At 42.2% G+C, this 24841-nt stretch overlaps 1 protein-coding gene across 1 annotated transcript in view; it reads left to right on the top strand.

Annotated features, from left to right (window-relative positions):
- LOC308081582 (spondin-1-like) overlaps positions 1–24841 on the top strand; it is a gene marked incomplete at its 3' end in the record, with an annotated part of 52361 nt that overhangs the window by 8372 nt on the left and 19148 nt on the right. Inside the window, exons 3-6 of the mRNA XM_080457948.1 lie at positions 517–650; positions 12886–12959; positions 13450–13572; positions 20242–20390. Coding sequence (XP_080314074.1) covers positions 517–650; positions 12886–12959; positions 13450–13572; positions 20242–20390 — 480 coding nt within the window. The remainder of the gene's footprint in view (positions 1–516; positions 651–12885; positions 12960–13449; positions 13573–20241; positions 20391–24841) is intronic.

Raw genomic sequence — 24841 nt, 5'->3', positions numbered from 1 at the left:
AAAAAAGATACTACACCACAAGGGCATTTCAGAGGATGTTTATGTTTTGTAATCATAAAACAGACTTTGAAGAAATCTCAAGGGCCATACACAAAACGCATAACATAACACAAAACCAGGCAAAAAAAATAAACGGTAAAATACATAGTTTTACTTGTCTTTTTTCCCCTTCCCCATCAACAGAATTATGTGTTTAGTTCCAGATAAAGTAAGTTCTGGGATGCTGGTAGCCACAAATGTTTTGACATTTGACACGTACTATTATTACTTGCTTACTTGAACTCACACTGAAAGAAGGAATTGAAATTGGATGAATCCATCCACAAAGAAACATAAAGATGTTATACCTTTAGAGTCAAATCCTGATACCATTGTTCATAAAATGTGTTTAAGTGCATCCTGCATGCCCACAAGCTCATGTTTGTGTGTGTGTGTGTGTGTGTGTGTGTGTGTGTGTGTGTGTGTGTGTGTGTGTGTGTGTGCGCGTGCGCGTGCGTGCGTGTGTATGCCATACAGATAATTGATGAGGATGACACTCAGTATTCGACCAATTGCCCGCCTGCTGTGACAGAGAGCACTCCTCGCAGACGCACCAGGATCCAAGTGTTCTGGACTGCTCCCCCTAGTGGCTCCGGCTGTGTCGTCCTCAAGTATGTATTAACATGAAGACATGAAATATGCATGCATGCACGTGTCTAGTGCCTGACCCTGAGGCTGCTGGGGCGGTCTCATATTTTCTAGAGCAGAAAGAAACCCTCGGGTAGACATATCATCATGAGGAAATTAATATTATAAACAAATGATTTAGCATCAAGATGAGGTTTTCACAAATCATATTTTTTGTTCAGATTATATGATACACTTTCGGTTTTTAAGCAAACCAAACTATGCAAGACCCAAGGGGACTGGTCTTAGCCATGTTTTCAGTGTATCCTTCCAATATTTTGTTCTGAAATTAGTATTCAAAACTTTTTGTTCCTACATTTTTAAAAAAGTGTTAATTTAAAGATCCTGTTAACTGACTTGTCGCTAAACATATACATGTTTAAAAGTCATGGCTGAAAACATGTACACATTCTGGAAACAAAGTATGTTACAGAATTCTGGAGTTTAGATTTTATGGGTGGGGTTGAAATAATCCCTTGATAACACACTGGGGTGTGATACTGTAACTACTATACACCAATCATAACTACAGTGCATCATCAAGTGACAATTTCAGTTCCACCACTAATAATACACAGGACACAAGCTGCATATTGGCAGCCATCTCTGTTTATATAGTTTTGTCATGACAGTCACCGAAGTTTCATTTTGACTCAGTTTTATACTTTGTATAACAGCCGATCGACAAGCTCACAACATTCTTGTAGATCAGCTAGTTTGGCCACACGACACCCCACTACCACACAACACAACTCCGCAGCAAGAAGAAAAGGGAGAGAGAGTGATTAGAACAAACAGCCATCAAAAAACACATAAATCACCAAATGAATACCATGACACAATACTACACATAATGTCCCACAACATAATACCCCTACACATTCCCATATTCAAGTAACAATATAAACAACACAATGAACACACTTACTTTGTTATTCTTCTGGAGAAATCTAAATTCAAGAAGAATTGAGTCTGCAGTCCGCACACGGGATCATGTTTCAAAAGTTAAGTTAGTTAGCCTAAGTGGCTCTTCCTCAGACAGCCGAAACGTCACGTACGATGGTGGAAAAAAATACTTGTTAAAACTTTTGGAGCATAATCTAGTCTAATGTGCATACTCTATTTTTCTTGCATTTTGACTTCTGTTCTGCACCTGGCACTTTAGAGTGGACGTGCATTCACTTGTTTATGAATCTAATGTAATTCAACCCATGACAACCAGCCCTAACAACTTTACGCCCACTGCTTTGAAAACCAATTCTGATACCTCCCAAAATGAATGACGGCCCTAAAGTCTTTGCATTGGTTGTGCGATGTGATGTTGTAGATTTCCTAATCGTTTCCACCCAGTTTGAGCTCATTCAATGAATTTAGATGTCACCAGACAGAATCTGCAAACGTTTATTTTTATTTACTAATGGCAATTAAAATGACAACTATAAAAAACAACTATATTACTCATGAAATATGTATAAACAAAATAAACCAAGCCGATTTGAAACTTTTCAAAACTACATCAACAAAACCCATTTGAACCAGAGAGGTCACATATAAAAAAAAAATAGGTTAAAAGGGAGAGTGTTAAAAGGGCGCCCGTGCATGTGTGTGTGTGTGTGTGTGTGTGTGTGTGTGTGTGTGTGTGTGTGTGTGTGTGTGTGTGTGTGTGTGTGTGTGTGTGAGAATGTGTGAAGAGTGAGATACAAAGCTAGGAAGAAAGAGACATGCACTGTTACATCCCTAATAGGTGGTCTAGGGGATTAAGGGACAATAAGATATATCCAGTGAAAAGAATGGAGGAAACTGATGGATAAAATGAATACAGTGTTTTATTAACAAGTGTCCGAACAAAGACAGGGAAAAGGACTGGTGAGTGCCAAATCAAAATACCCTAAAACCAAAACCCTACTAACTACTTAACAATGGAAATTGAATACTACTAACAATCAAAAATACAGAGGGTGGCACTCACACCTTACCTAATGTGTTTAACAGAAAATAGCTATGTGATGAAAATGTACAGGGTACCCCAAATCTTACCTAATGTTTCCCTGATAGAAACAATACACTGACTGAAGGCACACGAAACATGCCTGAGTTTGACACAAGAGACAAGACTGTAGGTCACTCAACACAAACAGACTCTCTCTGTCTGAGCATGGTGGAAGGTAGAAGGGACTGATTCCAAGTGCACAGATATATGTATTGGAATTGAATGGAGATGATTGGTTGGTTGAGGGTTGATTATTCACTGATGAGCTGGACCTGGGTTTGAGGAAAGAAGGAGAATCAGAAGAGGGGGAGAGAAACACAGACAACACAGTGCATGCTATAAGCATACATACATGTAACACTCCCTCGAGTCCTCGGCGACGTGCGTGACGAATTTGAACCCGCGTTACCAAATCCACTTTCAATATTGTTTTTATAGCAAAAATAGAAGATCTTCAAGCTCAAAATCGTGTGGCGTACATTCTTCAGTAGGCCTTTCATTTAAAAAACATAAAAAGTTTAAATATGGAGATTTACGGTTTCTACCCGCTAGCAACGATATACTGTATATCAAATCCACGTGTGTTGTTCTTGATCTGTTTTATTACATCCCCACCCCCAGCCTGTTTATATTCCAGGAATTTAATATATCTTATCCCTGTTTCATACAGACCCGGCTTCATAAACTATTCATTACCTTTTTACTCTCCATAGCTGAGTGACAGTAATCAACTGCCATTGCTTTTGGGCAGAAACCTTTTTTCCCCGTGTTTATTCTTTTTATGTTTTATTCATAAATGAATTTCCTATTCTATGCTTACTTAGCTGTATGACAGTGTGACACACATGTAGCGAAAATAGACGATCTACATTCTACAAGCTCATCAAAACCCGTTGTGAGCTTGTACAGTAGATCTGCTATTTTTGCTATTTCTGAAAAGTTTTGAAAATTGTTGCCTATTATAACATGCCCATAATAGGGACACAAGGTTGAAAGTGGTTACAGTAAGAATGTCTGTGTGCATTATAAAGTATTAACAAGTGTTAGTGACTAAATAACTACATTGGATCCGTTCCTGAAAAGTTTTTGTTCCCACCCGAAAGCGATGCTGTGATGTTGTGTCCTCTGGGCATATGTTTCCAGTGTTCCCAGATTTTGTGAGAGAAACAAGCGGACAGGTCTACGAAAACAAGCCCAAAAGAAGCGACTAGGCTGCATGATCACACACGGGGGGCCCCAGATAAATTTGTGAATCAACAATTTCACCACTTTAACCCTATATATACAGTATGAGCTATTTTCAAAACAGCGACTTTGCAGAAAAACAAGCCCAAAGTCTCTTTTAATAAGTGTGCTTGGCAACACGGCATCTTTGGGATACCTAAGGGTAATCATACTGGCCCTTATTTATCAATGGAACGTAGAAACCAGCTGAAATTCGAGGCAAGAAATCATCTTATAACGGGGCTTACGTGTGATTTATCAAAGGGTCGTATCCTGCCATTCATAGCGTGAGAATGGGCGGCGTGTTGATAAATCTGGCGGCTGAAACCGATCGTCATTTAAATAACACACCCTTATATATGCTTGAAACGCCTCGATTTTACGACATGAATGAAAATGACAAAAAAAAGCAACTTCTCAGACGTGGAAAGTTTCCCCCGCCTCACCGCCTGTCATTTCCGCATCACACACACCCATTACCGAGCAGTGCGCGCTACTGCTGTTTTACAAAATAAAGCAGTCATGTATCCCCTGTGAGACACGGGCCGCCGTGACACCACGTTTATGATAGATAGCCAGGCAAGGCAGTCATAATCTGAACGTTTATGGAGTGATTAATGAAATGGCTGGAGTGTGGTGGGATGGTTACCTATCTCCGATCTCCCGTTGAGGTCCCGGTGGCCCAACCCACAGTGTGAAGATCACCTGCACTGGGCACAGGTTTGGAGCGTCGGGTTTCTATCCTTAACCCTGCTTACACATAACTTCCAGAGGACGTATACGTTTGGAAACCTCACTCTCCATTAAAAGATTACAGTGGCGTCGGCCCCGACTCCCGACTCCTGAAAATGCTCTCGCATGCAAGCGCTCGTATAGCCTAGATCTGAGCCAGATCTGCAATCTGAATGACTGTTTAAGTAGATGTTTAAGTGGGTGAATGATTAAGCATCCAACCTAATAGATGGTTTTTAATACCTTGCTTTTAAATGCTTGTAATTATGTTACCTGTTAACCTCGTAATTACAACTACCTATTTTTGTTAGGGATACTTACTTAAGATGTTCGGTTACATCATTTTATGCAGCATGGCATAATGTTTAAATGCCTGTCAGATTGCCAGACAATGCTAATGTCTACGATGGAGCAAACGGGTGTAGCCTAAGCCTACATGACCTGAGACCAGACGTGAGATACGCTCAAGTCATGACAAAATCGAAAATGCCGACAAATGAGCATTAGTGAGGACCAATTATATGAAGATAGGTTGAAAATGGCTGAAGTGGTCGTTTAAGTACAGTACTCAAGTAAATGTCATGTAAAATGCCTTATTTACGTGTTGTCACTTTCTGCGCTTAGCCTTATGCAAGGGTGTTTTAAAAGAAAAAACGGTTTATAATGTTTGTTATTATGTGTGACTGTTAAAGTGAGTGATGGGATTCACTCTCTTGTTTCTACACAGTTAAGTGCTCAGTGTTGAACTCACACTTGGATTGTGTACGAATGGGAACCAATTCCTCATGGGAACCACTGAATTAAAGTATCAGTCAGAATTTTACATGGTGAGCCCTGTTTTCTCTCTTTTCTGTCTATGAAGCTTGACCTCTAGCCTGTGTTCTATCTTAGTGTGACGATCCACTTTTACAGTTCTCCTTCCTTCTCTGTCGTTTTCTCTGTCGCATTCTCTCTCTCTCTTTCTCTCTCTCTCTCTCCCCCCCCCTCTCTCTCTCTCTCTCTCTCTCTCTCTCTCTCCCCCTCACTTGCCAACCCCCCTTCTCTCTCTCTCTTTCTCTGTTCCTCGTTTTTGTTTTTCATCACCACAGTTCTGTTCTGTGTATGGTTCTCTCGCAGTTAACATAAGCCCCACATCTCCACATCTGCGCTCCTCTCTGTTAGCCTCAGAGGAACATGGAGGAGGAATTTGGTGTGTGTAGGGCGCATGGGTGGAGAGAGGCGGCTTGAACCAAAGTGCTTCTCCGTGTGTGGCAGAGAGCAGTGGTGGAAAGTAACTAATTACATTTACTCAAGTACTGTACTACAACTTTGAGGTACTTTTACTTTACTTACTAGTATTTCCGTTTTTCAATACTTCTACTCCTCTACATTTCAGAGGCAAATATTGTACTATTTTCTCCACTACTGTGTACATACATCTACTGATGCCTAATCTGGACACATCTTCAGTGATGTTCCTGGAATCATAGGACGTTTCGGGTCTCTCAACATCATACGCCCTCCTCCAGGTGACCCAGCCGGGGCTGATCAGACCCCAGCTTGTGTCCAGATGGCTAGCTAGCTACCATGACTCCATGGCTCCCCTCTTTTGAGCCACAGTCAGCCATCTTGAGGCCCTCTCTGCCGCATCGGTGGTACTGCGGATGGCTCTCCTCTTTCTCTCTCCCTCGATGCCTAAACTACTGAAGGCTCTGACCAAGGAACGGGCTGTAAATCCTCTGCATCCAGCTTCCACAGGGAAACACCTTGCTCTCCAACTAGCCTGCTGACAGTCGCTGACCAGTCCTGCGTACTTGGAGAGCTTCCTCCTCTCAAAGGCTTCTTCCAAGCGATCTTCCCACGGGACTGTCAGCTCCAGCAGCACTGCTTGCTTCCACTACAATTACTTGAAAACGTTAGTGACTAGTTACTGTAGATTTGTATGATCCTATATTAAAATTGGCTAATGGGAGGGGGCAGGCGGGCACGCGGGCGGGAGGACCACGGCCACGTCACTATGACTCAGACGTAACCATAAACAAACCCGATACAGACATAAATAGGCAGGACCACGGCCACGTCACTATGACTCAGACGTAACCATAAACAAATTTGATATGCCCATATATAGGCATATATGGAGATTCGGTCATGTGCATATATGGGGCAGACCGACTTCAAACTCGGTGCACGCATCGGCAAGGACTCAAGGGAGTGTGGTGCCCGCAGCCGAGGAGTTTGGATATGCGGTTGTCCAGAACCGCCGATCTGACCGATATGTCCATCTATATAGGCATATAGATATCCAGTTGTCTAGAGCCGCCAATCCAACCGATATGCCCATATATGAGGCCAGGAATCATCTTACGTGTACTCTGACGAAAGATTTGTACTTCTACTTTCGGCACTTTAAGTAACATTTGCTGCCAATACTTTTGTACTTTTACTCCCGTAAAATTTTGAATACAGGACAGTTTATTATTTCTTCATTGTGGTATTAATACTTTTACGCAAGTAAAAAACCTAAGTACTTCTTCCACCACTGGTAGAGAGAGCACAGCTTCAGAACTGAAAGTGGCACACAGTACAGTATACGGCTGTAATGTCACAGCTGCTACAAGGGGTGTGTAAGCACTAAGCAGGCCTGTCTTAATGCACAGGTCAGGGGGGCAACAAACCGCTGGGCAAAATAATAAATGACCGGACTATTCGAAGTAACAGGGGTGAAATATCGTCCGGGGCCTGCTGAAGTAGCGCTAAATTTGTGCCGAAAAGCGTCTGCTGCATCCCTCCCCCCGGCTGATGAAGCAAAATTATTCAGCTGCAGAGCTCTTTGCTTGCCTCCATACTGTTCTGTGACACAACGAATGTCTCAAGAGTTTGGACTTGAAATGTACATACAAGATTTGAGTTGTTAAAATGTTTCACAAATATTCAGATATTTTGAAAATAGGCGATGCAGGTATAAAAGTGGTTAAACTGATTTTAATGCTACAGTATATTAACAAATTTATCTGAGGACCCCCTGGATCTCCCCTGAGGACCATACTTTGAGAATCACTGCTCTAACAAACATCCACATGTTGGACAGGAAAATTCCATAACACTGATAGGAATAGTGCTTGTACCCTCAACATATCCGTATCTACCAGTCACACACACACACACACACCGCACGTGCGCGCACGCACGGTCACATGCACCCACATGCAAGCAAGCCACAAACTGCAAGAAATGTGAAATGATTGATAATATTGTGTTTCCTCAGAGAGGACTATTTCATTACTGCTAGAGGCAGGGTAATGTTTGTTTTTAATTCCATTTCCCCTCCCAGAGGAGATCTCGGCCCGTCTGACTGCCTGCATGTAAGATATCATGGTTATCTGACAAACCAACATCTGGCCACAAAGTTAGAACCATACGTGTGTGTGTGTGTGTGTGTGTGTGTGTGTGTGTGTGTGTGTGTGTGTGTGTGTGTGTGTGTGTGTGTGTGTGTGTGTGTGTGTGTGTGTCTTACTCTTTTTAAACTCCTCTGAGTCACAAGTTGTCCGGGGAAGCCTCCTCCTCCCTCATGGTTTGCTACATTATAATTGAGGAGCAGTCGCTGTCTTCGTTTTAGATGGAAAGACTGAGTTTGGTGGTTTGGTTTTGGCTGATGCTGGCCTCTGATCATGGGGTCAGGCAGGGATGCACTCTGAGGCTCACTGATCTGTGACCACAATGAACCCAGGGCATTCAGGTTAAGCACTTAAGCCCTATTTTATACTTAGTCGTGCAACAGTGTTGCATGGAAACATTGAATAGTGAACATTGCAAAAAGTACTGATCTACAGTATAAGTTCACAAAACATCACATAAGCCTGTAGATCTCCTATTTTGCACATTTTTATAGGGACGCCAGGTTGAATTGTGTTAAAAGAGTTGTCTTTTTGTTTGCTTGTTTTCAGATCAAATCAATAGTTTTCCGAGTTGAAAGTGTCTTGGCATTGTGGCTTCAATCCCCTCGATCCTTAATACTATTGTTGTATTGTATTGTTGGCGAGCTTGCAGCTGTAGATTGTGAGTCACCAGAGGAGTGTTCAAGAACATTGTTTTCCACAAGTGTTTGCAATAAATGCTGTTTACTTTCAACGTTTGAAGGTTCAATTTTGTTCTGTTGATTTTGAGCTGTCATCTGTGTCTGACAGTGGTATGCCACACCATTTGCGACCGTAAATGTTTAATGCCTGTGCCTTGTGACATCACACCCTGTCCGAGTTGTGCCTAGGTAAAATCTGAATCCAGTGAGTGCTATGGCAAAAGACCATAGTTGCTACCAGTTGTGCTTTGGAGAGGTGCTGCAGAGCACAAGAAACTAACAGTATTTTCATGGGTAAGCTCCAAAAAGTTACCAAATAAAAAACATTATTCTTGGGGGAGTAGATCTTGGGTCTGGATGTGACCAGGGTCTATCAGATCTGTATATATGCTCCAAAATGGTGGGCACCATTGAACTCTCCACTATCCATATCTGAAAGCCAGGCTTCTTCCATTTGCAGCAAGGAAGCAATTTATTTGTCATCTCCCTCTGGCGTGTGATACGAACGCTAGTACAATGTGGTTCTGATGGGCTGTCTGAGAGAGACAGTGTATCACTGATCAGATGAATGTCACAAACCCATGCAGCTGTCAGGAACCATTTATCTTTGTGGACACATTGGCAGGTCAGATTAGAGATTCCGGAGGGGGTGCGGGCAGTAAGCAGCTCTGGTGTAATTGAATGGGAAATAATTTGCTTTTGCATGTTTCCTTGTGTGTTTTGTTTTAGCTAGTGTATCCAGATGGAAGAAAATGTGATTTTTTTTCTGTGCTTTTACATGGCCATTGACTGTGCAGAATTGGTTGGACCGTAGACGTATGAAGACACAAAATCTCACCCTTTCGCATTTCTCTTACCTCTCTGTCTCTCTGTCTCACTCACTCACTCACTCACTCACTCACTCACTCACTCACTCACTCACTCACTCACTCACTCACTCACTCACTCACTCACCCCCCCCCCCACACACACACACACACACACTAGGGCTGCAACTAACGATTATTACCATACCAAACAATTAATCGATTGATCGGATTATTGCCAATAAGTTAGCAATTACCTATAATTAGAATTTGAGTTTGTTTTAGGTATGTTCTAGCTAACAATAAAGACAATAAAGATTACATTTAAAATTAAAAAATAATTAAAAAGTACATAGTTAGTTATACAATTTTGCTCAGCTGCTGGCTACTACTCATAAAATACATAAATACAAATCAAAATAAATAAAAGCCACCTATGGTACCTTTTTTCTTGTTCTGACTGCATGATTTGATTAAAAAACATCAACTTATTTGTCGGGCTAAAGGGTAACAGTACTCTTTTAAATTCAAATGTATCATTTAAAAAAATAAACATTCAAGACATATTTGTTTTTGATCATATAATCCTGCATGCAGCAGGTATACATAATTGGCTTTAATGTTAATGTAGAGACTAGGTTCAATTCACATTGCAGTTTGCAGATCCTGTATAATACAGTAGTTTAAGGGGTGTCTATTTACCGCTGTTGACGTCGGTGCGGTGGGGAGCTACCTTTATGTCCTCAGTGTTCGGATTCCGCCTACTGTATCCGGTCATCACGCACTCAACGTTTTCCGCTTCCGTTATGAGTTCTGACTCTGACGGCTAGCGAGCTAACAAGCTAAAGAGGCCATAACGAGGCGATCTATAGCTCCATAAAGAACCTCTCACTCCGCTGCGGAGTGAGAGGTTCTTTATGGAGCTAGGCGATCTACTGCATAATGCAACGTGCCTACTCTTCAAATGCTCCCGCATTAAATTGTAGACTTACTCCCATGCCAAGCAAAGTCCATCATACATTACAGGTAATCCTTTTCTTTACCAGTCCAACGTCGGCAGATTGTAAGGGAAGCGAGAAGGTTCACTCCTCCTTAGCTTAGCCACGGCTAGCGCTGTAAAAAGACAGTGTTTAAATGGAAAAACCGACGCGATAGGAACTAAAAACACCTGCGATTCGTTGCAGATAAAAATCGATAATCAAATTAGTTAGCAACAAATTTAGTAATCGATTTTAATCGATTAGTTGTTGCAGCCTTAACACACACACACACACACACACACACACACACACACACACACACACACACACACACACACACACACACACACACACACACACACACAGGGTGCATGCATATCGGACCAGTTTTCTGATGCGATTGGGATCGACTTTGTGTGGAGCCCGGCAAAGTGAGTTGCGCCTTAATAGATCTCATTGATAGAATTTAAATTGGATGTTAAATAAGCATTACTCTGCTGGATTGTCTGGCCAGCCCAGCCCAGGAAAGTGGGCCAAACGGTGTGAGCATTGCTCACTCAGAAAGATATGTGAAATTGGGCTGAGATTGAATTAAAGTGTGAACAATTAGAGAGGTGCTGGATGGCCCTCGTACCTCTCACTCATGTCATGCACACCTCTGTGCAAGGCAAGCCTGCCCTTGCATTTCTTAACCACTTAATCTCTATGTGCTGTAATAGTGAAAACAGCCGATCTACTTGTAGCTCACACGTTGTGAGATTGTAGATCTGGTATTTTCTATATTTATGAATAAAAACCAAAGATTTTACAAATGGACAAAAAAAAGAAGAGAAAATATGCCCAAAATAGGGAGATATATGGTTACATTTTTTATTAAATGTTAAATTATATATCGCACGCACACGCACACACACACACACACACACACACACACACACACACACACACACACACACACACACACACACACACACACACACACACACACACACACACACACACACACACACACACACACATATGAGGGACTAAAAGTAAGGGCTGTGCTATGCTAATACGGTTGTATAGCTGTCACTCACTGTCAGTGTGGATATACTCATCTCTAGCCTGCATGTCCAAGGCTGTGAAAATACACTGGCTCCTGTTGCCCAGGCTTGAGATCATCAACCATAATGTACCTGACAGCCACCTCAGAGGCAGACAAGGAGAGATGCACAGGGATGGGGCTGCTTAAGGGTTGAAATCATATCAGGTCGGTTTAGCGTGCAGGCGGGTCTTGTAAAACTGCAGAGCAAATAGGGAAAAGGAGATCCTCTGTGTGTGTTCGTTTGGTAGAAAGTGGGAATATCGCCTCTCTCTTGTACGGTGTTATAGTGTAAATCTTCTCCCCGCTGCCTCTATCCTTTTCTGTCTTGCTGTGAGGGACCAGCGCTGGGCTCAGCTCAGCCCAGCTCAGCCTCTTGCTCCAGAACAAAATGGTCTCTAAACACTCCAGCTGGACCAGTACCACCTGGATCAGAACTCAGCCCAGCACCCCAGCCTTCTCTCACATCACCATGGAAACGTTCCTTCAGGCACGGCTGAAAAAAGAGGCTCCGTTTGTGTGAGGCCGGGAGGCTTGTTCACTCTTGTTGTTTTCTGAAGTCTTTGGGATGGCGAACAGTTTTGTTTGTGGCTGATTTACATGTCAAGGCCTCCCTTAGACCTGTGTTCCACACCACTCTGTGGATCAAGCCTCTAACAGCTCTATCTAGAAAAGCTCGCTCCATTGCCAGGACTCTCATTCTTGGAAACGCTCCCGTTGGACTGTCAATCAGGCTTATCTGTGTTGTAGTATGTAGCCTACCTCTGCTAGCCGTCCACACTGCATTGTGTGTATATTTTTCTGCGAGTCTGCATTCATTTATGGATGCATGCGTGTTTGTGTGTGTGCGTGTGCGTGTGTGCATGCGTGTGTGCATGCATGCATGCGAGTATGTGTGTTTTAGTAGGGATTTGCTCAATTTAAAGAAACTGGGTTCTTTTGTTTTGCTCTTTTTCATTTTTGGGTTTAAACTCTCTCAGATTTCCATCCCATGATTTTTCTATAGTATATAGTAAGTATATCTTAATGCTAATAAAACTGTTTTTTTGTGGTCTCTGGCTCTGCAAGTGCTATCGACTCCCTCAGTCTGAAAAAACTAAATTTTCCCTCTGGGTTCTGGGTCTACTCAAAGTGTAGTTTGTGAATAACACCTGTTCTGTCTTCCACCATTCAACGTTCACACTGGCTCTCTTAAGTCTTCAAATTCTGACTTGCTGTGACCTCCACTCAACTCAGTCTTCTCTCACACTTCCCCTCTCTCTTTCTTGCTGAACTTGCAATTAATGTGACCCTCAAACTTCTAATTCCTCCACTTCCATTGTGTCTGTTGTTCCCTCTGGTTGCAGGGCAAGCATTGTGCAGAAGAGGATCATCTATTTTCAGGATGAAGGCTCACTCACCAAGCGGATGTGTGAGAAAGGTGGGATTCTATATCAATATCAGAAAACCAATAACATCCGTTGTGTTCTCCCATCCCCAAATCTTCCCGCTGGTACCCTATTTCACCACCTGTAGATTCTCACTGTCTTTTATTTCTCTCATTTATTACTGCCTTCCTATTTTCTTCATTTTTGTGCAGGGATATCATCTGTGCTTTGTACACTTGGCATCTGAATTATCTTAAATGAGTGTGACCCCCAGCTGTGCGTGACATTGGATGCCACACTGAGCAATAGATCAAATGAATATTTGAACATGTCCCCCACTTTCCTTCTTCCCTCCTTTGCTTTCCATTCAGACAACCAACCATTTCAACTGCATTCTAATGGGATTTTTCTCCTTGTTATCTTTTAGTCATCTATTTCCCCCCCCTTTCTCTATCTCTGCCTTTCTAAGTCTCAGTCTGTGTCTCGGTCTGTCTCCCTGTTTGTCTCTCCCTCCCTTAATATCGCTCTCTGTTCTGTTTGCAGAGTCGTTGTTTGGCGACACCACAGACAAGCCTCTGCTCGACTGCTGTGCCTGTGGAACTGCCAAGTACAGAGTCACCTTCTTTGGGAACTGGTCAGAGAAGATTCATACCAAGGATTACCCCCGTAAGCGCGAAACACCTTAATTCTTCCTTCACATCACCCTAGCTGAATGCATTCATGTTTATCAGAAAACTATAGCTCCCACAAGAACCAATATGTTCCCATTCTGATGAATATACTGTATGTGCGTATAACCTTGACATTGATACAGGGTGTGACTGTGAATAGAGATTTTGATTACTCTGGCGCCCTTCTTTAAGGCGAGCTCTGACTTGTCTGAACGATATATTGATTAGAATAGAATAACATAAGCCCACAGATGGAGAGGGCTCTGATTTACTGGTGTGGGAGGGAGCAGTTGGCATTTGTTCTACCTACTACTCTTTGTCGCTCCAGTCTCTCACTCGCAATCACTTTCACTGTGGGGTGGAAATGGTTGTCTGCAATCGGAAGGTTCCCGGGGTTCGATCCCTGTTCCTCGTGGCATCATGTCTAACTGTCCTTGAGCAAGACATACATTTATTTTGTCTGCAGGTAATCTTGCATACTACTACGCCGATCAGCGTCATATTTCTTGTGCATGCTGACAGCAGACCAAGGACCTCAGTTCTATAATATTTTTCAGATCGGTCAATGACAACTACGTATGTCATTTTTGTGAATTGATAATCACAGAGCAGTCTTCCCTCCCGGCTATGGGATACTCATCCCATGAGGCTACAGCATAGAGGTATAATATAACTAGAGGGCGGATTGCCCCGCCTCCAGCTATTCATTTCAATGAAAGTGCTCAGTGGCGTTTTGAAGCACCCGGAAGCCTGCCGGAAGTAGAATTATTGAGACGTTTTTGAGACGTTTCGAGCAGCCATAGAGTTATGAGCATGCGCTCTGGTGTCCTTTTTGCGTCCTACGTCACCACCTACCTCCATGAACGAGCCTGTGTTTATATTTATATTTATTAAATACACTCGAGATGCATATTTATATGTAAATGCATATGTATTTATGTATAATATGTTTACATATTTGTATTATATTATATATACTTGTATATATGAATATCTCAGTATTTTTTGCTTTTCGCCTGCAGTTCCAGTGGCAGCTTCAATATTTCTCAGCAACTCTGAGGGCCTACGGACCGGCACTAGCCGATCGGGCGCCTGTCAGTTTAGCAAGAATCAAGAAGGTTTTATTTGTCACTAGTACAAGTTGCGAAAAGTTGTTGGGACTTATATGTTGGGATTTATACTACTCACTAGCCAATTACAATTTTCCTGTCCCTTCTGCTTATGGGATGTACCGGTACTACAGTAGCCAATCACAGACATGCAAAAACACCAAATTATACCTTCATCAACGTGACAACATTCCCAGAACCCGCAAACAACGAGTGTTAATGTACTTTCAACTCAGTCCGAGCTGTCTTAAGACAGTTTTTCACCAAAGCATGCTCCAAAAGTAATATAATCTAATATATCATCGTCTTGAAAACACAGACATACAGTTAATGAACGAATATGCCGGATTTGAAAATAACATGTTTTGGGTGATTTGATCGGGACATCCCTACTGAATTTATCATTAAATATGTCATGGTTGAGAGACCAATCTGTCTCTTTTTTCTCTTTCTCCATCTCATGCAGAGCGTCACACATATGCACTCACATGTCTGAGTCATCTTTCAGATATAGCTGTGTACATCGGATCCTACATGCCATTACTTTTCAATCTGCCACCCTACATTTTTCAAATTGGCCTCATGGTGGCGCTATAACAGGTAGATTTCTGTGAGCAGCTAATCTCTGGCACCGTTGGACCGATCGCTGTGAAACATTGCACGCACACTTCCTGGAGGCCAAGGAAGAAACTTTCACATTTGCCTAGTGCCAGCAGTTGGCAGATTTTTGTAACAAAAAAAAACATATTGCTCCTACAGATTTTGTTACGCCAATCGGTACACATTATCATGTGATCACATAGTCATGTGATCAAGACGGATCTGTCCTATTTTTCATATTCCATCCTGGCTAAGATTGGCTTCCAAAGTTTACAGTGGAAATCATGAACACATATCCGATTGATGTAATGCGAAACATTGCTAGCCCACAAGACCTTTGCTCCGAAGAGCACATTTTTCTAGTTACACGTTGTGTGTTTTGTTTACGTGGCTGCAACGTCTGATATGGCAGAAGTCAAATCAAGTCGGTATGCCATGTGCCTTTTCATACTCACTCAAAACACCAAAACATTGTGATCACATACTTCAGACAGAGAGAGGTACTGACAGAGATTTGTAGTTGTGTGTGAAAGGGTGAATTGTGAAGCACTTTGGAAAATGGAGCTCTATAAATGCAAACCAATTCGCTCATTCTCTTTCTTTCCAGTTTCTATCGCTTTCTGTCTCTGTTTCTCTCGCTCTCTCAACACACACACACACACACACACGCATGCACTTATGAATGCACGCACGCACTCACTCACTCACTCACTCACTCACTCACTCACTCACGCATGCATGCATGCAAGCACGCGAGCAGACATGCACACATACACACACACACACACACACAGATAGATTTAAAGGAAGATAGGATAAGCTTCAGCCTGATTTATACTTAGTCGTGTGACCCGGTGTCCCAATGCCACAGTAGACGATAAGTTCTCAACACGTCGCATTGCGGTGCATTGTGAACTTGTAAGTCTGCTATTTTCAGATTAAGCATAATTTAAGCATTGGCTTGCATAGTTATTGTTTTCATCATGGTTCCAAGGAAGCCACAACTGGATTCCCCCTCACTGATCTGCCAGCACAAAGCATATCCTAGATCACTGTTTACCAAACAATTTTTATGGGTCACAAGTAAATATTCAAAAATATATTTTTCTTCTCTTCCTTAAAAATGTAATAAATTAAGAAGTGAAAATAGCAGATCTACAAGCTCACAACGCGAAGCGAAGCGTTGTGAGCTTGTAGATCTGCTATTTTCACTAGCTTGGGTCCTGGCAAACGTCTAATTTCTCTTTTGGCTCTTGAGCTAAAAGGTTTGGTAATCACCGTTCTTGATAACTGACCCTAGTTGTCAACACAACAGTGACCGCTGTCGTATAACAATGATCACTTCCTATATAATTTGCATCAGTTAATCTTATTTGAATGGTTGGGACAATTAAACCCAGATGAAAGTGTGGCGTGGCTAAGGAAGCTAATTGGCCATGGCTGTTACACTGAGACACTTGATGTGAGGTGTCAGCTCTTCTGTAGCAAGCACCGCATGTCACTTGTTTTATGGTTTGAGACAGTGGTTCTCAACCTGTGGGTCGGGTCCCCACATGATTTTTGGGGGGGTCCCCAGATGACAGTAAAGTGACAATTTAATGAATTTTAAGACCTGTTTAATACCTAAAAAAATAAATGAAATTAAGTGAAACTAGAAAAAGTGCTCCTCGGAGCACAGGTCTCCGCCAGGTCAGGTAGGTGAGTGTGGACCAGCAATGTTCTGAATTCGCCAATCTGGATGGAATGTGAAAAATCGGACGGATCCGTCTTGATCACTTGACTATAGAGATAATGTGTACCGGTTTGCATGATGAATCAAGTTTTGCAAAAATCGGCCTCCTGGTGGCGCTATAATGGGGCAATGTTGAAAGGGTGGCATTTGTTCCTCAACGTAGTGTGAATGTGCGTGCAAAGTTTCACGGCAATCGGACACTGCGTTCATGATTTGCGGCATTTAGTTCAATACGGGCCACTCCTGCAAACTTTAGATGTCAATCGTAGCCAATCAGGATGGAATATGAAAAATCAAACAGATCAGTCTTGATCTCATGACTATAGAGATCATGTGTACCGATTTATGTTAAATTTGGATAAAATCTGAAGGAAAATCCAAAAATGTGTTTTAGATAAGTCTGCCTCCTGGTGGCGCTATAAAAGGCAGATGTGAAAAAAGCAGGGCAAAGGTTTTTCCTTGACCTGTTGGGAGTGCACATACAAAGTTGTAAACAGATCGGTGCAGTTACGGGTAAAAACACGAATTGGCCTGCTATAGCGCCACCATGAGGCTGATTTGAAAAATTTGAAGTGGCATTTTTTCGTCGGCTTAATGGGAATGTACGTGCAACATTTCATGGAAATTGCATGCTGTGTTCATGATTTGAGGCATTTTGTAAACTTTGGAAGCCATTTTGAGGCAATCAGAAAAATCTGAAAATCTTGTTTCGTTTAATGACTATAGAGATACTGTGTACCGATTTGCGTGACGTTTGGACAACATCTGTAGGAGTACTGTCAAAAAAATTTTTGTGCAAAAAGCGGCCTCCTGGTGGCGCTATAACAGGCCCATGTGAAATTAGATTAGCTGTTCACAGACGGACACACACACACACACACACACGGACGGACGGACGGACGGACAGGGGGTAAAACATACTCTCTCGCCATGCCTTTCGGCCTGGCGGAGACAAAAATACCATTACTGCATCAACAAACTTTAAATAAAAACTGGTCAAACATTGGCCAAATTGTCAAATGATATAAGAAAGAGGCAAAAATTCTGAAAATAGCTGATCTACAAGCTCACAACACCTCGGGTCGCGAGGCGTTGTGAGCTTGTAGATCAGCTATTTTCACAATATTTATCTGTGGAACCGAGTCAAACTAAATGTAATGCTTCAACTCTTACAATTCCAAGTGCTTCTCAGGGTGCGGGGTCCCCAGTTCAAATATGATTATTTTGGGGGGTCGCGGCCTGAAGAGGTTGAGAACCACTGGTTTAAGAGATGTCACTGTCATCTATCCTTCTATTTTTACTAGATGTCCTTCAAGTGAACGGGCATGTGACCACTGTGGTGGTGACACATATTCGGAGTCTATAGGGGGTCAATCACTATAAAACAGGCCAACAGGTTTTTCTTTTTTCTTTGCTCTCTCACCAACATGATAACCTTGACAGCTCTATTTTCTCTTCCCCTCATGTCCCCATTGTGAGTCATGCAGCAACGCGTGGCTATTGAGCCTGAGAGATCCTCTGACAGAGGAAAGCAGGGGGCAGGCAGTAGAGAAAATAGAGGGAGGACGTTCCAGCTGGATTAGGTCCAACACAGGTGGCCACAGAGTCTCATTATGGGTATACAATGGTAGAGAGAGGATATGGGGTATTTTTGCTTTAAAGGAGTTTTTTAATCAGAAAGAACTAGACAAATTGCACTGAATAGAGTGCCTACCTCTGCCAACACTATGCAATTGGCAAGATATTAATTCATTTAGACATTGACCTTTGACCAAAAGTTCATTTGGGGCTGATAGACTTCAGTTTCCTGAAATTCCGCCAATCTGTTCTCGATTGACCTTTTGACCCTAAAATGAACCATCTCTTCTGGGCAGCCTACTGATCACTCCTACCAAGTTCCATGAAATTCTGGCCATCCATTCTATTGTTGTGGCGTTTTCTAACCCTAACCATAACCCTGAATACGAATGGAATGGATTTGAGGCCTGTTTTAAAGCCTCTGGTGCCTTCAGGTCTTGTAATCCTGTGGTGCCTTCAGGTGGTTGAGAATTATGTTCCAGAGATAGAGTACTTCCCATTACTTGCACACATAAGGGGAAAAACACATCAGAGCATATCAGTGACATCATCAGATTGCCCAATAGTGACATTAACCTCAGTAAGATTTTGGCATTTGCTTTACTGCTTTTTAGTCTGTTTTATAAAACCGGGAAAGCATCTGTGTCATTTTAGATTTTTGCGTTGGCTATTCAAAAATAGCAGATATACAAGCTTGTATATTGTATAATAGCTTGTATGTACACATGCTATTTTTTGAACATTTCTGAAAGTGTTTGAAACATTTCGTTTAGAAGGAATTTGTAGAATTGTCCTCAGGTCTTAAAGGGATAGTTCACTCAAAACAATACTTTTTTTCTATCGATTGGTCACCCCATGGAGACTTAGAATAGAATATATGGATATTTGTTTTGTTTTTGTCATTTTGACATTCCTAAGTCAATAATTTGATAACCAGCAGACCGGTAGGTAGGCAGCGGTTCCGGTAGGAGACACAAAGGAGACTCTTTGTGTCTCTTACCGGAACCGCTGCCGGTCATCAAATTATTGGCTTAGGAATGCGACAAAAACAACTATCGCGTTAATAGGTTAAACAGGTATATGCACAGTTTTCCTGTTGGTACACTTATCCACTTATTATCGCTGACTTTTACACAGCCTGCAAAAGGATATTGATTTTATGTCACTGGCTGGTCAGACAGAAATTATCTTCACCAAAAGAAAACCATCTGGTGTGTAGGAGTGTAACATTGCCTGAAGGAGGAGAGGAGAGCGTGATATGATGTACCAATAAAGTCAGAAATGATCCTTATGGACCTCCATGACTTTTGGAGGTTGTGAGAATGAGAAATTGCTGTAGAGCACATGTTCGTCCTGGAGATATTTCCTTGATCTTGTGTAGACCTACTGAGAGAGCAGGGATAAAGCTTATGTGGATTAACATATCTAAAACCTAATTAGTTTGACTGACTGATCAGACTCATTAATAAGCTACTGAAACAGCAGTGAGCTTTCGGTGTGATTTCCAGACTAAAGGGCTCATGAATACAAATGCATAATACTATAATCCTGTTTTATAATTATTGTTCTTATTAGCAGCAGCAATGTGCTTGTGGGCAAGCAGGCCAAGATCATTTTTTGTTTTTGTGTCAATTAACCTCACCAGGTCGTGCTAATCACTGGTCTGCCATTATTGGAGCATCCCACTCGAAGAACTACGTGCTGTGGGAGTATGGTGCCTATGCGAGTGACGGGATTAAGTCTGTGGCTGAGTTGGGCTCTCCAGTCAAGATGGAGGAAGAGATTAGGCAGAAGGTAAGGGTTCATTTATACCGCATTGTCCAACCACTTTGCTTCACAAAAGCAACTTTTTTTCAAAGTGAAAATCACAAATGATTTTCAGTGTTTTTCATAATCAATTTGGATGATATTATCATGTAGTCTGTGTCTCTCAGGCAAATGCTGTATTTTGTACTGTTGCATTCCTTTGCTCTATGGGAATGATCAAAGCAGAAAGGAACCATTGAGAGAGAGCTGACCTGCATACCATGCGGTGGCCATAGGGGATCTATCAAGGTTTTTAGTACCATCAGACATGATGTTTCTGGGTGAGCCGACTGGAGTTCAATATTGGATGGATGGCTGTGACGTATTTCATTGTCGTGGATCGATTCGTGCTTTTCAAGCACCTTCATTATTCTTTGGCTGTCTCTGCATGTACAATTACTACGCAGCAATGGAAAGAGTGGGCAGTATTCTGTCATCTCGTCCTTGAGTATTTAACCACTTGAACCCCTGCATCCCTACAGCTATTTCCAGCAAAGACATTTGGTATACAGTTAAAAAAAGAGCATACAGTACCAAATAGAGTTGCAACTCAGGTCCGTATTACTAAGTAGAGTGGAAAAAGGTAACAAAAGACAAATTTGGGTATTTCAGATGGTTTCACTTTTTCCAGCTGCCGTATTCTGTGGGGATGGGATCTTGTTTCTGACATATTATAAAGTGTAATGACCTCGATCTTTAGCCAGTGACATTCACATGGATGGGTGTTGGTACGTACTTAGAGCTGCATTCTCTCAATCAATAACTGTGATTCTCAAGTAGCTTCATCCATTAACACCGGGAACACATCTGTGTCATTTTAAGATTTCTTTGGCAATTTTTTGAAAAATCTTAGAAGATTTGTGCAAATCTTTGAATTAAATATATATGTTTTAAAACAAAAAAATGTACTTCGATCTGTGCTTCTGGGGGGGTCCCTGGAACAATAACATATTTTGAGATGGGGGTCCGCGGCCAAATACATATAATTCTGGGGGTCCTTGACATGGAAAAGTTGGAGCACCACTGATCTAGCAACATACTGTTAGGATTTAGAAAACATTTTTAGATATATATTTGGCCGCGGACAGGGGGGAAAGTGGCTTCTAGTTCTTGCCGGAACTCCCAGAAATAAAAATCGTGTCAGTCTGTCAGCCAACCAGAAACATGTTTTGAACGTTGGTGCAATTTAATTTGTCGTTGAGCCCGCCTACTCTATCCGGTAATTTGCACACACACACACATAGGCACCGACAAAGGCCGTTTCCGTATCCTCTCTATACCGGATCTTCACCCTGCGAACGGATGAACGGATCCCATTCCCAGCCCAGTCTGTTGCACATTGACACGACTCGCACGAGTGACAAAACTTCTCTCTGTGGAATAAATAAAAAAACGGCACAGATTGCGCTCACACAAACACATTGGAACAATTCAGAAGCACTTCATTAGAAAACTTAACTAATAACACTTTTATGTTAATCTGACGTTAGTAGATTATGTTTTCTTCTTGCGTTTGTGGCAGGTTATTTAATATGGCATTTTGACAGCTGCCCTCTCCTTTTTCTTACCGGCACGCCGTTCCGGCCCAGAATCTTTTACCGGAACGGCGTTCCGGACCACTCCGGCCCACTTTCTCCCCTGGCCGCGGACCCCCATCTCAAAATGTTCTATTCCAGGGACCCCCAGAAGCAAAGATATGAGTTACAAATGTTCGTTTTAAAAAATATGAAATATCAAAAATATAAAATTTTCAAGATTAAAAAAAATAGCAGATCTAGCTTGTATATCTGCTATTTTTGAATAGCCGAAGAAATCTAAAATGACACAGATACGATTGAATGGGTTGAGTTACAGTGTGTGTCCCTTGATACACTCCAGGGAAATAGTTTCTCCCAGTCTCCCTTCAACACTGCCTTTTACAGCCTCAACTGACTCACACATTACTTTTTATAACTTTATATAACTATTCCTTCTTCTGGCACAACTTAAGCCAGATTTGATGCTCAGTTCCTTTCCCACTCTCCTCCTCTATCTGTTGTTCCCCCACAAATAGTATGGTATCTCTCTCTCCCTTTCTCCTTCTATGTGGCTGTGTCTCTCTGTCTTAAAATAGTCAGCGCTGGCAGAGCAGATGGCGCTGCAGAGAGCTTTTTTGTTGGCTAATATTGAAGACCTGGAGTCATGGAAGATAATGAGAGCATAGAGTGAGCGTTGGGGTCTGTGCGTCACAGCTATGCCGCCTTACTGCTGCTGCTGCGTTCTCTTTATCTCCAGGACCAGCATGGTCAACCGTGTTCACCTCTAATCCCAGAGATGAGATTGATTTTAAAGCAGCCAAATAAGAAATGGTCAGATTCCTCAAGTGAAGTGACTTGTGAGAAAGAGTGCTTTTTGTTGTAGCCATTATTGTAGTTGTATTGTACTGTATATCGTATGTCCATTACATAAATATTAAATATTATAAACTTCACAGTTGTGCTTGTATCAGTTACCATGGCATCTATATCAGGCTGTGTCAAACTCACAGGCCTTATTGGGCAAAATGCAACTTCATTGGGCCGGACCCATTGTGCACCAATGAAAGAAAGCGCCCGCATGTTCAGATTTATTCATGTTAATTACTGAGAAAGCTCATAGATTAAAACTCATTTAACTTTTATGTTCTGCGTCCTGCATTCTTGTTATATTTTTCTCTGTGGGATTTCTTGTTGTCAAGGTATTGGATTATACTGGTTGGTTGAATGGCAGACGTTGTAGCCAATAGGAATGCTTCCACAACCAGATGTGACGTCATTAACTAGAGCCAGTATTCATGCTAGTCAAGTGTGGTAGACAGCACATCGTGCATGTTGTTGTTCTCATTCATTCTGCTATCCTGTTCATGTTTTATTCTAATAATCTAATGTGGAGGTCTGAAAAACGGTATATCGGTCTAACAGTTTATTTTACACTTGTGGTGTCGTTTGATGTTGTATTCCTTTGCAACAGCCACTTGTTGCAAGCATATGCGACACACAGGTTTGCTGTTGACCTCAGAAGAAAAGGCTTTCCAATTATCGTTGAATATCTGACCTGTGTCAACTTTTCTTTTCTTGGACAGAATTTGTATACAGTCATAACTTTTGCTAGTCTTGCGTAGCCAGACAATCAGAGATCTCCGCCTATACACGTCTGGTGACATCTAAATTCAATAAATGGGCTAAAACTGTGTGGAAACATTTCAGAGATTTAAAACCAATGCAAAGACATTAGGGCGATTGTTCATATTGGGACGGTATCAGAACTGGCTTTCAAAGCGGTAGGGCGCTAGTTTTCTCTGCTGTTCTAGCCCCTACATTAATCACTCTAACCCTATTCATTGACCGGAGTCCCCCAGTGTTATATACTAGGCTCCTTTTCCTCTCTACAACAAATCCCTTTGCCAAAAATAACCAATTGTGACGCGTTGCGACACATTGTGAGCATGTAGATCAACTATTTCCGCTGAATCTTTGCCCCGCACTAGGGCTCATGTGATTCAATTAAAAGTTCCCTTGATGTATCAGTAGGCAGAGATCTCTGTTCATCTGGTCTATGGGAGACTGGCCTTTTGGTAACAAAGTTCTTACAGCACAGAAAGGAGGACTATTACATGGCTCAATAGCGCCGTGAGTGACTCTGTGAGCATAGGTTAGCACCATGGCTGACCTCTGCATTTGCTGTGTTAACCCAGAACTACAACATGTACTTGCCCTTTCCCATGACCTGGACATCTACTGCAGGCTTTTATTCAATCCTCTTTCCCCTCTTATCTTTATTACACAGACACACACACACACACACACACACACACACACACACACACACACACACACACACACACACACACACACACACACACACACACACACACACACACACACGTGCACACACGTGCGAGCACACGCGCGAGCACACGCACACACACTCTCCTTGCCCTTGAGCTAAGGCTGTCGGGTGAAGGCGCCTTTCTCTTTTGAGCAGCAGAGCACTTCTTTGGTAAATGCTGACACCAACAGAAAGCTGATTCTCTTTTGTGTCAGGTGGGGCGTCGTCGAGGGAAACAACTAGCGATGAATGCAACATTGATATTCATACCGAGGCTCAATTCCAGCCAAGGGGTGAACTCATCTTTCTGTTCATACAAAGTTTCATTTGCTGAGCCAAGCAGGCATGCAGGAGACAGACACACACACACACACACACACACACACACACACACACCCACACACACACACACACACACACACACACACACACACACACACACACACACACACACACACACACACACACACACACACACACACACACACACACACACACACACACACACACACACACACACACACACACACACACACACACACACACAGGCGTGCTTGTACTGCTCGTATCAATGCAGAGTTTGATGTCTTTAT

Source organism: Gymnoscopelus braueri (assembly GCF_963280865.1).
Source record: "Gymnoscopelus braueri genome assembly, contig: SCAFFOLD_180, whole genome shotgun sequence".
In the NCBI taxonomy this organism is placed as follows: Eukaryota; Metazoa; Chordata; class Actinopteri; order Myctophiformes; family Myctophidae; genus Gymnoscopelus; species Gymnoscopelus braueri.
This window is presented reverse-complemented; position numbering and strand designations above follow the sequence as displayed.